This window comes from Styela clava, chromosome 4, assembly GCF_964204865.1.
Source record: "Styela clava chromosome 4, kaStyClav1.hap1.2, whole genome shotgun sequence".
NCBI lineage: Eukaryota > Metazoa > Chordata > Ascidiacea > Stolidobranchia > Styelidae > Styela > Styela clava.
This window is the reverse complement of record NC_135253.1, coordinates 3,555,528-3,571,150: the sequence shown is the minus strand read 5'-3', so window position 1 is coordinate 3,571,150 and position 15,623 is coordinate 3,555,528. Positions and strand designations below refer to the sequence as shown.

The window sequence follows — 15,623 nt, the reverse complement described above, 5'->3', positions numbered from 1 at the left end:
AGATTCATAAAAAATAGCATGCTACAATGTTACATTTAAGTTTTACCACACAGATCAAATCATACTCTAAATAAATCATTAATATATCATCATCATACATAAAATTACCTGATTGTGTTAAATGGAAGGGAAATTGTGGTAACACTGGTTGCTGTGGCACATCTGGAGTAGATTGCTCCAACTGGGTGCTTGTACTTGATCTGTATTGTTCATCTTAAAAAATAAAAAAAAATTTTTTGTCTAGTAATATTTGGTACACACACATACATACACACATTATGTTTGAAGATCCATATTAAAAGTGAAATTTATTTGAATGGAGTAAAATTTTAATATGTTCATATTACATATGTCAAAGTTAGTTTTTTTGCATTTCCACTAATACATTAAAATGAAATAAAGCGAATATATATCTCCAACCTTGTGATGTTGAATTGCTGGATTCGGGGGTAACTGTATCAAAAAATGATGGTTTAAACTCTGCACCCCACAAATCTGGTCCTGATGACTGTCGTTCATCTGATACTGAATGTAAGACAAAAATAAGAAGATTATCAATTATGTTTCATGAATGAATGTTTTTTAAAACTACAGATCTTAATATATGAATAACACATTGACCAGATTTTAACAATATGAAAGTGCCAAGTTCAAATATACAGATCTGTTCCCAATGCTTGATTTTGACCAATATAAATTTCATAGCCATCTGATATCTCATTTATATGATTTCCTAGACTATTCCACAGACAAGACAATAACAATATCAATCTATTGTGGCAATTCAAATTGTTTAAAGCTTGGCAGTTCTAATTGACTTGTGAGTACATCATCATCAAAACTTTTACCAATATGAACTACAGACAGCTCTGCTCAGGAAAGTAGTATCCCTTTCCACCACTGACTTTAATGGATTACAAAAAATTATCAGAATGAAATTGATTTGAGATCAAAAATTGTAAAATGATATGGCAAAACATTAAAAAAGCATTTGTATTATGTTAGATAATGCTAATGCAAACATTTTTGTCATTATTTTTTCAGCTTTCAGTGATACCTGTTTATGTGAAAGTAGTAGGAGAAGAAAAGGAATGCACTATGATGCATGTGAGATAAATATAAAATAGCTTTAACCATTTTTGCAATTTGAGATACTATTGTGTGTGCGGGAAATCGTGTTGGGTTGTAAAATTGCATTAATATACTTTCTAAGTTTAATACATTTCTGAATAAGGGCATGAAGTCATCGGCCTCTTGCTTTAAAACTGAGATAGCAAGGTTTGCAAGGGTGTTCTATATATATATATCTCTTAAAATGGTTACCAATAATGAAAATCTTATCTACCATTAAACTATTCCATTTTCTCCTGATAAGCAAGCAAATATTTAAATGGAAAAGTGGAATGGAAGTCATATGGAAAAGTGCAGCATGACTGGTGACATGCATGTAAAACAATATGAAATGCAATATTGCACTCATCTTGAATTGATATATTGTTAATAAAATACCAAACACTCAGCAACCAAAACTTTGCAATAAAACAGTAGGGCCATATTAATTTGTAAAATCACACTTTTATGCTTTTTGAGTTTAATTCACCAAAACATGATTCACATTATGAATGCCTTTTCTCTTTGTAGACAGCAATATATAGTACTCAAGTCAAAGATTTTATTTTTTGTGATACGAAATAGTAGTATATCAGTATTGGGATTTTTTGTGATTACTGATATTCAACAAACAACTAATTTTCTTTTTCATTCTATTGATTGGAAAAAGTTAGGTACCAGTAATACATTTTTTACAATAATTGCAAATAAAAATAACTTTTTGTTCAATGATTTTGTAATTATGTCTTTTCCTTGAGACACTACAAAGTTGTGAGAAAACTATAGATATACAACTTTCAATTTCAGCTCATTGTATAAATTATATTCCTACAAGGTTTCCCGCATTATGTGAATGGCTTATTTTTGCACAATACACTTTTACACAATATGCACTTCACTCTTCCTATGAGGCCACAGAAGCCTTATTACTTCTCATTACTTCAACAGAAATGGAAAAAAATTCAAAGCAGCAAAAACTATTTGGGCAGTGAATCCCAAAAACCACATGCAAAAAAAAAAAATAATTGGCTTTGACCAATGCTATTAATTCTCATTCTAATGAATTTCAGCAAACAGATACAAAAAATTGAAATAATCGATTATAGTTTTATTACACTTGTTGAAATAAAGATGTCGGTCTCCATTTCAAATCATATAGCTTCAGGTAACAAAGTTTTTTTTTTTATCTACATTCATTTTCTTGTCTAGTCTTTAGTATACATGGGATGATAAAGCTAGCAAATATCAATTTTATAACTGATGAAAACTACCGGTATATCATTTTATCATTCAGAGATATTCTTTAACATATTATAAATTATTTCAGTTGAGAGATGCCACACATGGCATTTTATGAGTGTTTTTCATTTCAAATGTGGCAAGGTTCATAGAAAATATCATGCTACAATGCTACATTCAAGTTTTACCACACAACAGAAATCATACTCAATACTAAATGAATTATTAATATATCCTTATCGAACAAAAAAATTACCTGATTGTGTTAAATGAAAGGCAAATTGGGGTGGCACTGGTTGCTGTGGCATGTCTGGGGTAGATTGATTCAACTGGGTGCTCGAACTTGATCTGTCTTGTTTATCTTTAAAAAATACATTCCTTGTTGTTATTTACCGGTAATATTCTGTACACGCACATACATACACACATTTTTATTTGAAGATCCATATTAAAAGTGAAATTTCTTTGAATGCAGTAAAATTTTTAAATGTTCATCATATGTATGCCAAAGTTCATTTTCTTGAATTTCCACAAATACATTGAAATGAAATAAAGTAAGCAAATATATATCTCTAACCTTGTGATGTGGAACTACTGGATTCGGGGGTAACTGTATCAAAAAGTGATGGCTCAAAGTCTACACTCCACAAATCTGGTTCTGATGAGTGTCGATCAGCTGATAATGAATGTAAGATAAAATAGGAAGATTATTAATTATGTTTCGGGAATGAAAGTTTTTTAAAACTATAGATCTTAATATATTAATAACACATTGACCAGATTTCAACAATATGAAGGTGCCAAGTTCAAATATCCAGATCTGTTCCCAATGCTTGATTTTGACCAATATAAATTTCATAGCCATCTGAGATCTCATTTATATGATTTCCCAGACCATTCCACAGACAAGTTAATAACAATACCAATCTATTGTGGCAATTCAAATTGTTTAAAGCTTGGCAGTTCTAATTGACCTGTGAGTAAGTACATCATCAAAACTTTTACCAATATGAACTACAGTCAGCTCTGCTCAGGAAAGTAGTATCCCTTTCCACCACTGACTTAAATGGATTACAAAAAATTGTCAGAATGAAATTAATTTGAGATCAAAAATTGTAAATTGATATGACAAAACATTACAAAAGCATTGGTATTATGTTAGATAATGCTAATGCAGACATTTATGTCATTATTTTTTCAGCTTCCAGTGATACCTGTTTACGTGAAAGTAGGAGCAATAGAAGAAAAGGAATGCACTATGTTGCATGTGAGATAAATATAAAATAGCTTTAACCATTTTTGCAAATTGAGATACTATGGTGTGTATGGGAAATCGTGTTGGGTTGTAAAATTGCATTAATATACTTTCTGAGTTTAATGCATTTCTGAATAAGGACATGAAGTCATCGGCCTTCTGCTTTAAAACTGAGATAGCAAGGTTTGCAAGGGTGTTCTATATATATATATATCTTAAAATGGTTACCAATAATGAAAATCTTACCTACCATTAAACTATTCCATTTTCTCCTGATAAGCAAGCAAATATTTAAATGGAAAAGTGGAATGGAAGTCATATGGAAAAGTGCAGCATGACTGGTGACATGCATGTAAAACAATATGAAATGCAATATTGCACTCATCTTGAATTGATATATTGTTAATAAAATACCAAACACTCAGCAACCAAAACTTTGCAATAAAACAGTAGGGCCATATTAATTTGTAAAATCACACTTTTATGCTTTTTGAGTTTAATTCACCAAAACATGATTCACATTATGAATGCCTTTTCTCTTTGTAGACAGCAATATATAGTACTCAAGTCAAAGATTTTATTTTTTGTGATACGAAATAGTAGTATATCAGTATTGGGATTTTTTGTGATTACTGATATTCAACAAACAACTAATTTTCTTTTTCATTCTATTGATTGGAAAAAGTTAGGTACCAGTAATACATTTTTTACAATAATTGCAAATAAAAATAACATTTTGTTCAATGATTTTGTAATTATGTCTTTTCCTTGAGACACTACAAAGTTGTGAGAAAACTATAGATATACAACTTTCAATTTCAGCTCATTGTATAAATTATATTCCTACAAGGTTTCCCGCATTATGTGAATGGCTTATTTTTGCACAATACACTTTTACACAATATGCACTTCACTCTTCCTATGAGGCCACAGAAGAGTGCAATTTACTGATTTTATTGCGGCAGTGCAGCCGTTTGTGCCAAACTACTAATTTGGGGCGAGAGAATATAAACACATTCATATTACAGAAAACATATCCATTTATCAAAATCTGAGATCAGAAATGAGACCAAACCACTACATCAGTCAGCAAGCGTCTGAGGTTGTAACTGTCTTGTGGTATCAAACACAAAATGCTCATAATTGATATTGTCTTGTCACCCAATGTAACATATTTTCAATAACGTTTTAACACATTTTTGTATTTTACCTCTGTTGAATGCAAATAAAAGCAAGGCCAAAATGAATTTTAATGTTTATAAGTCCCGCTTTGCCAATAAAAACAACGTTGGAGAAATTAATTAAAAACACCGTTTGGTGTGGCGCGAGACTTGTAAATCTAAGTTAAAAAACCTATACTGTGCTTGCACTCAGTACTTGAGAATCCACTTATATCGGGCGATTGAAAAAACAAAAAGGAAGTTGCTCATGACTGGCCATCAAAGAAAATAATGAATTTTGACACAATATTTAGTTTGTTTCCCTTGCTCAAACAATACCTGTCTTATATTCTATCCACATTTTTAATTTTCGAAACCTTGAAATACCAGTTAACAATTTTTTTTTCTGGTAAATTAATAATACTCTACTCACTAAAAGTAGACTAAGATCTCGCAAAGCTTGAATAAAGCTAATGAAGGGTCAAATACATAGTCAAAAGGAAAGCAACTATAAATGTGGATAGTGAATCCATCTCTAACAAAATAAAATTCATTCACAACTGCACCTTCATTCTGCACCACTTATGGATTGGTTTTGTAATTATTTAACTTCCACGCACCATTGATTTGAACTAGAACATAAGCCATTTTAAAATACTCAGACTGCTATTGGGGAAGATATTTGTTGAAAGAACACTATGCCACTCTTTTGTCAATCTAGCAATACAGCAATGGTTATATTGACACTTTGCTGGCCAGCCACTATCTCTGCCAAATACCTACCTGAATTTGAAAAATGAAGTCTATCTATTTGTAATATGGATCCCGAAAAAAGTTCACTCATCTGAGTGAACAATATTGGGTTTCTTTGAAATATTTTGCCAGTTAAAAAATATCAACAGCCCTCCAGTTGTGAGAAAGAACCTGAGGTTACCTGTTGGAACAACAGAAAGTTTTGTTGTCTCGAATTTTTTCACTTTTGTAACAGCAGGAAGACTCTGATTTGCACTCCCGACATCTATAACAGAGTGGAAGAATAAATGCTACTCAATGAAATATAATTTAAATTTGAAAGTACTCACTTCCAGCTTCGAAATCCGTAAATCTTTCAGCATTTTGATCATTCCCACTTTCTACCAAACAGTAAGAGGAAGTAGAAAATGACAAACTACTGTTGTTGTTGGTCTCCGAATTATTATCATGTTTCTCAAATTCTAAATTTAATACAATGGCATAAAATAATGTAATAGAATAATGGAGTGGCAACTATCACTTATAAATATCATTTGGTTGGAAACTCAGACAATGTGTAATACTTAAAAGTAAAGTTAAAAGTTGTTGCCTGTTTAACTAAGATAACTTTACCAATAAAAGGAGCAATTCTTAGCTCTGTTACAGAATATACCGTAACTTACGGTAGTAATGTTTGCTGGGCATAGAGTTCGTCCGCCATGGTCACCAAAGCAAACATAAATTAATCGTCAGCTGTATAATGTGACTGTAATCTTGCTATTTGTCTGCCAATTTTTATGAGTTAGGGACATTAGTTCATATTGTCACACGCTTTTTGACCCAGGTAGCTAGCATCTAATCATTATAAACCCTTTCGAGTAGGTGCTTATGACCTAAGAATGTTTAAATTGAAGCAGTATCTAATTTGTTTCTTTAATATCTGAAAAAAGGAAACAATCCCGATACAGCAATACATAACACATGAGAGTTTCGCTCCTTAAATATAGGTAAAACAGAGAATAAACCAGACAAAATCCGAAATAGGCAAAAATCCGATGAATAAGATGTCCGACAGAACACCTGATGAAGGTGAGATAAGTTTTGGTGTATGAGACCTAGGCGGACAAAACACCTGTTGAATTCAATGTATGTGGATAAAACAACTTTTGAATTGGATATAGGTTGACAAAACATCTGATATTTGAAATGTGAGGGGGCAAAAAATCTGATGAATAAGTGCACTCAAGCACCTGATGAGTATGGTGTAAGTCAAGGATACCGAAGCGTTTTTAGTACAATAAATTACCTTCAACGATAGTTTGGGTATGCCGATATGACGATGTAAAAATACGATTGAACTATTGTTGTCAACCCTTTTCAATTGTTCAGATTCATGCTAATTAGGTTTTGAAAAAGGACCAAAAAACTTATCGGTCTTGATAACGGGATGGATGAATAAATATCTGAAGACTGCACAATAAGATTATTTGGTTTGAGTTTCCACTGAAGGTTCTCACGGATGCAGACATGGGTTGAATGTATGCGCTACATTCTACTTTCTCACCACAAAAATATATATGACCCATGGTTTAGGTGAATAAAAAATGAGCAAAGCATCGTACGCGGTACATCCTTCAATTAATTTGAAATATATATATGTATTGTAGAGTTAAGGTAGAACGTTGAATAATTAGGAAAACACCTTGTTTACATCACCACAACTCGATATGAATTCAATAGCCAGAATATCTGTAACATATTGTTATCTTGAACAATTCAATCCATCTTGAATTTAAATAAAACCAAATATTTTTTATATATAGTGATTTTATTGTTCATTTTCATCGCGTCTATTTTTGTTTGATACGTACATTTTAACAACCGTAAACCAATTTATTTATCCAATTCATTGTTCAAGTCATGTTTTTCTTATGTGCATACTATTTCTCAAACTTCTGCGTTCAACAATAACTTGTTACGGTGACATCATGTCGGAATTTATATAACCTATATACAGTATTTTACAGGTAGGATCAGTGCGGGACACGATATTTTTGGGACACTCGTAAATACCACGCAGCAGAATTTTTACTGGCAGAAGAAACTAGACTGCGAGGGTTCACGTCAACGAGTATCTTGCCAGAGTTTTTTTTTTCATAGTGCTTCTCAGATGTAAATAATTTTTGGTTTTAGTATAATTCGGCAAATAATTCTGCGTCTTTTAATGAATGTACTTTTTAATGAATGCTATTTTTGACAATGTGCGTTTTAGGGTTATTTATAGCTTTAGTTTAAACCAAATGTGTTATGCTTGTTGAAAACTTCGTATAGTTAATCGTGTTTCTTCGATTTAACTAATGTCGATGATAAGATTTAATAATAATAAGTTTTGGAAGCAATATTTTTCGCCAAATCTATTAACACCATGGGTAGGTTCTACGAAGGTGTTAAAGTGGGAAACCGGTATTGGATTGTTATTGTTCATCCTACATATCTATAAAATGGTTTGCCGCAAGTGACTGACGTAGCAATAGCTGCCGAGGTTATTTCTACAGATGTTTGAGCAGTGGCAAAAGGTTACGAAAACAGCCCAGCGTGGTTGAGGTGTTTAAAAAAATTTACTTTTGATTTTTTAGGCTTGCTCATTTTTTGCATTTAGCCATGTATTCCAAAATACGAAAGCCGATAAAACGAGTTGAGTATACGTTTGATCACGGGATAAAGGGGAAAGTTCCTCGAAGACCTCGTATGCGGAGGTACAGAACATTGCACGAAATCGATTGTACCATAAAATATTCGTAAATGTAAATCGTAACTCCTATTAGAGAGAGCGCGGGACAATAACTAAGCCAGTGGTATCCTAAAATGATGTTTGCCCCAACGTTAAAACTACTTTTATTTTTTGACATCTATTAGTATTATTGCATAAACATTAAAATTCTTTCGTGCTAGAGCATCATCTATCCATGCATGGAAAATAAATATTAATTTATGCATACCAAAGGGCAATGCTCAAGGACACGTGACTGCTCGTGGACAAGTAGGTCAAATTATTACTCCGAATGGCCTAACTTTTGATTAAATTAACCCTGTTTTCATCGTCGTTCTCCCAGACGCCCTCGTTTCATAAAAAAAAATGTTCTGGTTTTATATATTTAAATATTTGAACAATCTTGGAATCTGATAGGTACTATTTTTGCTCACTGCGCGGGGGAGGCTGGGTTCACTAAAAAGGTACCGTCGTTATTTAAATTGAAAATGCACAAAAGCAAAGTTACATTTTTAGGGTTCATGCGATATTTCATTTATTTAGTGAGAAATTTATTAGAAAATACCTACTTGAAAGTTCCACACGAGACAAGGAAATATCGAAAGTTATTCATTTTGACGACGATATGAGCCGAAATCACCTTCACGTATATGTCTTATATCTTTTAAAATAATCGTGTTTCCCAATATTGTTTTTATTGCATTGGTTTACGCATTTTTTAAACTTTGACTTAAGAAAGTCACGTCAACAAGTTTAAAAACATATTCACAGCATCCATGCTTTTAGAAAATGCCCCTTATCTATCTGAAGAATAAAATAGTGCCAAGAAAGGTTCTAGGAAGCGATTTTCACGACTCAGAATTGAATATTGCAGATAATCATTCTATCTGATATTAAATCGATTTTCGAATTGAAATGAGAGCAACAAGAACAAATTGGAGTCCATAAACTGTTTATTACCCACGTCGTATAGTTTAGACTCGCGGTTCCCAAAGTGGGCGAAAACGATCCCTTGTGGGCGTTTGCGATGACTCGAGGGGCTCGGATGGCGATTTGGGTAATTAGGGGTCTCTGGCAGTAAAACAGGACGATTGGGGGCGCAAACATCACTCAATCACAAGAAGTGTGGTATTATCCGTCATTTGAATTTACTGCTATGTTTTGGTTCAGCCTAGTTTGCTTATGATTTCGGTGTTGGAAATTTCTCGTTTAACGTAGGATATTATGTTTTTTGTTAAATCCGTATTGAGGAGTCGCCTCGTCATGCTGGAACCACTGCTGATCACCTCAAACTTTCTCGGCAGAACCCCGTAACTTACCGTTTGAACTCATTTTCGTCTTCAAACCAATACACACCGATTACGCCATTTTTAGAAATGCCTACCCTAACTTTTGTACGAAGCATTCGAGATTTCTGATACTTCTGGGTATATTCATACATAAACAGAAATTTAAGCGTAAATAATGTTAAATAATTTTTATTTTATTTCCGTGGAAGTATTCAAGAAGTATTTGGTTCCCATTTATGGGTATAATTTATTGCATTTGCCAGCTCATGCTCGCGCTTAGTGCCGTGCTACTAGATATCAAGAGAAATCCTATCGACCATGTCAGTCGATGAGACTCAAAACGTCAAACAATTGCCCAAGAGGGCGCTGCCAAAAAAAAATTTGGGAAACACTGGTTTAGACAAAATGATTTTATTTTAGGCACCTTTGGCAACGCGATTCAAGAACGATAACATACAGAAATATAGTCGCAGAACGTGCGACCAATAAGAATGCGAATCCCTAAGATTACATGCACTACATTGTGCAATTTGCCATGTGTGAACAAGGTGAAGATTTCTCAAAACCTCAGAACCATGTCAATTTTTAAAAATTAATAATTTAATTAATAATTTAATAATTTTTTTGTTTCTGAATAAAAAGTGACTCTACATTCTTACTTTGAGTTGAATCTTGCAGAATACTTTCAGAAGAATTTCCAGAACCAGCTAATTTTTTTTGACCCTTCATTGATAAAAAAAAAAATCTTGTATACTATTAAATAACATAGCAATAAGTTAGATGAGAATTAGATGAAAATTTAGCCACGCATTCACTGCCTTTTAACATGATTTGACATGGTTTTAAAAATGGTAATACTGGATTAAAAACAGTTTGTATCAAGAGCACTTGATGGTGTACGCACGACGGCAAGAATATGTATGATGAAGGAGACTAAATATTACAAAAGTACACAAAAATTGTCGTGAAGAGATAGATACACTATTGATGCACAGCCATAAAATAATCTTACAGCCACGACGTCATTAGCAACTTGTACGAAATTTTTCAGATTCGTTCTTCCTTCTGGAGATGTGAGAATAAAATGAACAAAATCCAATGGCCAGTCATCCATCAATTTAATTCTAACAGAAAATAAACTTCAGGTTCTTATTTTCAATAATTGCCTATTTTTTTATATTTATGATGTTCTAATATTAACTTGAAATAGCGCAAAGATGTTAATTCTATCAATATATTTGAAGCAAAATCGTTTGAGAGATTGGAACATCGCAAAGGTAAGTTTAGAACTCAGATAACTCGTTACGAGCTATTCAAGGCCATTAGTTTTTTATTCCAAAAATGATTGTTTACGAAAGTGGGCAAATGGATGACAAGCCTGGAGAAATTGAATTTATGATATTGAGTAGAAAGAATGGCACGTGAAAAACAATAATTTATCAAGCCGTACTCCGATTTGAAATAATCGCTTTTTATTCTACGAAAATGTAAGTACTAGTTGATTACCACAGTTTTAAAGCTTATTTACAAAACAAACAACGTCTATGCATTTTATTGATTCCTCTTAGTTATAAAGTGGGTTGGGTTCAAAAGGTTTAGCCGAGTTTCCTTTATTTCCTAGTAATACAATATTACAACAGTAATACAATGCAATATTAATTACTTCAAAGAATGAAAAATTCAATAAATATATGTTGCACAACTATAGTCTATAATGTACTGAATTGCATATCATAGTACTTACTCAGGCCATATCTTTCTAACAACATGCCATATATCCTTCTGGTATAAAATCAACTCGTCCCATGACTTGAACAGCCAATAAATTTCAGTTAAAAATTCATTCTCTTCTTTAAGCTTTTGAACAACATCAATTATTTTTCCATTGCCGAAAAAGTCTTCTGTTATATGACAAAAAATGAAGAAAAAAAAGTTAAATTGCCTCAATAGCGAATGTGGAATGTAACCATGGATTTTATTGTATTTAACACTTTGTATTATTAGCATGTTGAATTCAATGAAAATAGGTCATTTTGGCAATCTTCCGGATGGCGATATTTCGTAGCAATGGCTTTACTCTTTATGCATTCCTTTCTTTCTATCGACCGATCTGTGACGTGTTTCTGGCTTCCATTCGAGAGTTGACAATAAAGTGTTTTTCATGTTTTGTGCAATATTGCTGATTTGGATATCAACCGTATAACAGGTATTAAGGCTTAAGTGTATATTTCGATTTATATCTGTTTGATTTCAATTCGATCCTGCAACTTTACAACAAATGAACATTGGCATTGCAATCTATGGTGTGCTGATTGACCTCTGAGGAGTTCAGATTGCGGTTCACTCCGCTAACGTATGTATAGAAGTAGGACACGCAGAAAAGGAATTCTTCCCCTATACCCGAAATTTGGAGTCATAGAAACGAGTTAAGTTTGGATTTGCTTCACTTTTTCACATGTACGCTGCCTTTCGGAATTCGTACACAGATTCGATGACAAATTTGAGAGTAAAATCTCGAACAAGTAGAGGGTGTTCGAAATGGTAATAATATTTATAACATAACATATAATTTTATATATGTTTACTATGCAATCAACGAATTGAATACCCAGCGGCACCCAGAGAGCCGCGGGAAAGAAAAAAAGAATGCATATATCGCCTTCCCTTTAAGTAATAAAGGCACTGGGCAAAACGGCGAAATAGCAATAAGAGAAAAACTCGTGTATTTTCATCCATGTGAGCGCTTTTTATAATATAAGCTGTCGGATTAGCATTTAGTACTTGAGCTTGTTGCTCACCCGTGATTTAGATTGTATTTATGAGACTATTTTACGTGCCTTATTGATACAGTAATACCGACTTTTACTAATTCAATGGTGAATGATTTAAAACTTGACATTAAACATCAATTTCGATTTAGTAAAATATTTTTTATTTTCCTTTCTGAGACATTTTCATACGGGAATAATGTTGTCGCCAATTTTTCGATGAAGCAAGTCGGTTTGTTCCTGATTCAACTTTGATAATATATACTATTATTACTCTTAGCATAAAAGTGCGGATTTTTAAAGGGTATAGACTTGAATTAAAACAGTACGAGAAATGTGTAACGTCGTCGCGTTTGAAGAGAACAACTTGCGAGACTGACTTTAATTAATAGCGAAACAACGTTGATCAATTGCATTGCGTCTATTTTGTCAACGTCTCATCGTCTATTTTGTCTTTTGTCGTTCGCATTCAGAAACAACTTCACAAATAGAATTGGTTAAATGTGCATGAACTGTAAAAATCACACTCATCTTTTTTCAAGGTTATTAAAATCAATTAATAATCCATGGTGAATAATATTGAAGTAAGTGAATGCTTTGAGAGGTTGAATAGTTTAGTATCTCGTGATACACAATACAGTTATCTACTTTTAAAAGATCAATTATTAACATACTGATACCAGGGTGTTGAAAAAGACGTAAACGCTATTCAGCGTTTGACAGGGACAAAGTCATTCATAGGCATTTCTATGGAAGATCAAAAAAATAGTCCTCTCTCTTGATTATCGTTAATTTGTTATTTCTCGATTATTCGACACTTCTGAGATATATTCAGAAGTCACATTCTTCAGATTCTATCAAAACGTCTGAAGATGTTAAATTATAATAATAGACTAAAATATTGAATAAAATAGTTTGGACCACAAAAGTGTGATGCGCTGATCGTAAATTGCGCTAAATTTTTCGAGGGGCGTGAAGCTAATTAAAAATATAGTTTTTTGTTAGATTTAATCTTGCCCGCCTTAGTTTGCATATTTAGATTTTTTTATTTTGGATATTTACGTTCCATGCGACGTATTTTCGACGTGTTTTTTTTATAAAATTTACATTCGCCCAACTGTCTGTCATCTGTAGCTTAGTGTTAGCTAGTTATTTTGGATGTAAAGCGCGAGACTTGAAAAGGGGGCGCGGCTTAAAACGTTTGCGAACCACTGCTTTAAACGGAAGATAAAATGGTCAAAAAATCCACCAAAGGTTGTTATGGACACCATAACCCCCACTGGCTGCAGTTCTGTCCTAGTTTTTTCAAGTATGAATTGGTCTCCGAAATTGATTCAGCATTGCTAATACTCTATTGCAATTCAGTTATGTTATCTGAGTGCGTATAATATGAATTGCCATTTCCTGCCAGGCACAAAAAGATAAGTTTTGTTCAAATCTTCGAGTAAGAAATGTACCTTCTTGTTGAAAAGCTGTAATTATTTCAGTAACATTTGCGTATTTATGAGCTTGGGTAATAGCAGCAAAAGAACCTTCCGCTTTTTCGAGCGTCTGAAGTTCCCTTCTTTGATCTGTGAATAAAATAAAATACATATTTTTCGCCCACATGCCGGTTATTAGCAAATACTCCCATATCAACAAAATATTTCAAAAATTCATCATGAGCGTGTGCAAATAATCAATACATTCTAAATAAACTATACAGTATTCGATTAACGAACAATTAATATAATTCATTTTAAATACATTATATATAGTTAAGTTATGCACCACACTGAATCTCAGATATAGGATTTGTGATAAAAATGAAATAATTTAGGCTATCCGAAATCTGAATGAATTACAGGAATATAATACTGAAATGCAAAATTATCCGAATATGATTATAATATTCATATTATATTGTTGAATAAATGGATTACCCTTTCCGCTCTCTAAATTGAACAAACGCCTATTATCATTTTTCTGCAATCCCAAATTTAAATGTTATGACATTTGAAAAAATTGTACAGGTAATATTCATTCTGTATTGATTTTTCACGAAACTTGATTTTTAACTTGATTTTACGAAAAGGCTTAAAACTTATTTTCATTTCACCTTCAGTGAAACAATCTTCATCACAAGGAGATCTTTTAGGTGCATTCAATTAATTACACGCAGAATCGGAAACTTACCTTTGGATATGCAGTCATTAAGTGATAGATATACTGAATAGTCTTGAAACGTTTTCGGGCCCAAACAGCGATCAAATAATATATTGACGCATTCAAGTAGAAACTCCTTCTGTATGTCCGCCATTAATCTATGTGATTAACATATAGATGCGTAAATAATGAACATGAAAAATCAAACAATCATCAAGCAAAGTTCATATATCTATGTCGTCGTTTGATATATCGTATCGTAAACAATCAATAATATCGGGAACTTATACTAAATTTTTTTCCGCCACCACGATAAGTTGAATACGCACTTTCCTTTATAATTTTGCAAGAATCTGATGCCGACGCATACCTAATATATATAGTAAGTTTTTATAGCAAACCGTCGAAGTTAATTTGTATTTGACTTGACGTCACGAAACCTGGATAGGATGCTCCATAACCCAATAGAATTTTTGAACGCTCATTGTTCGCCTGTCAGACGCTGCTGTGCTAGAGGCAAACATTTATGTGGAATGGCCAAACAAATTTTATTGAATTGTACATATCGCAATGTGATATCAGAATACATCTTATTATTGGGAAATGTTTGCAGAGTTGAGGCCGAATACGTGGCAGCTACAGGCTATCCAACTTGCTGCAAGCGATAGCACAATACCTCTTGTTCTGAAATCACAAGAGTAAATATTTGTCGAACCTGGTAAAGGACACTGCTTAATATTTAACATTTGAAAAAGAAAATTCAATTGCACGACACATTTTATATTGAAAATTATCGAAGCAGCTGGGTAATTGGTAGCAATTGCACAAACCAGTGGCGTAGCAAGACTTTCGTGGGCCCCCCGCAAAAATATTTCGTGGAAATTACCCTAAAAACTCTCGGACATAAGCTAAAACAACGCTTTTTTTTATTTCGTCAAAAAGCACAACATGTCGCTGTAAAAAGGCAATAGTAACCTAAAATTTGCCGTTAATTTTGGTTACTTTAATTTTTTTCATACGTTCTTCCTCTTCTGTCCTTTTTCTGCGTTTCTGTTCGCCACTAAGAGGTTTTGCTCTCGACATCATTCTGACAGCCTTCGTAATTTTGCCGGTGTGATCAAACCACAAGACGCCAAAAATCGACGACTTCCTGGC

At 33.0% G+C, this 15,623-nt stretch overlaps 1 protein-coding gene across 1 annotated transcript in view; it reads right to left on the bottom strand.

Moving 5' to 3' along the window:
- The window catches only part of LOC120326107 (E3 ubiquitin-protein ligase rnf213-alpha-like), an 87,470-nt gene extending 72,756 nt beyond the window's left edge, over positions 1-14,714 (bottom strand). The window contains exons 1-11 of the mRNA XM_078112314.1: positions 14,499-14,714; positions 13,781-13,894; positions 11,300-11,456; positions 10,568-10,679; positions 10,215-10,278; positions 5,847-5,978; positions 5,699-5,782; positions 2,927-3,025; positions 2,606-2,710; positions 421-525; positions 109-213 (exon numbers count right to left, since the gene is read on the bottom strand). Coding sequence (XP_077968440.1) covers positions 109-213; positions 421-525; positions 2,606-2,710; positions 2,927-3,025; positions 5,699-5,782; positions 5,847-5,978; positions 10,215-10,278; positions 10,568-10,679; positions 11,300-11,456; positions 13,781-13,894; positions 14,499-14,622 — 1,201 coding nt within the window. The 5' untranslated portion in view covers positions 14,623-14,714. The remainder of the gene's footprint in view (positions 1-108; positions 214-420; positions 526-2,605; positions 2,711-2,926; positions 3,026-5,698; positions 5,783-5,846; positions 5,979-10,214; positions 10,279-10,567; positions 10,680-11,299; positions 11,457-13,780; positions 13,895-14,498) is intronic.
- Positions 14,715-15,623: the final 909 nt, after the last annotated feature.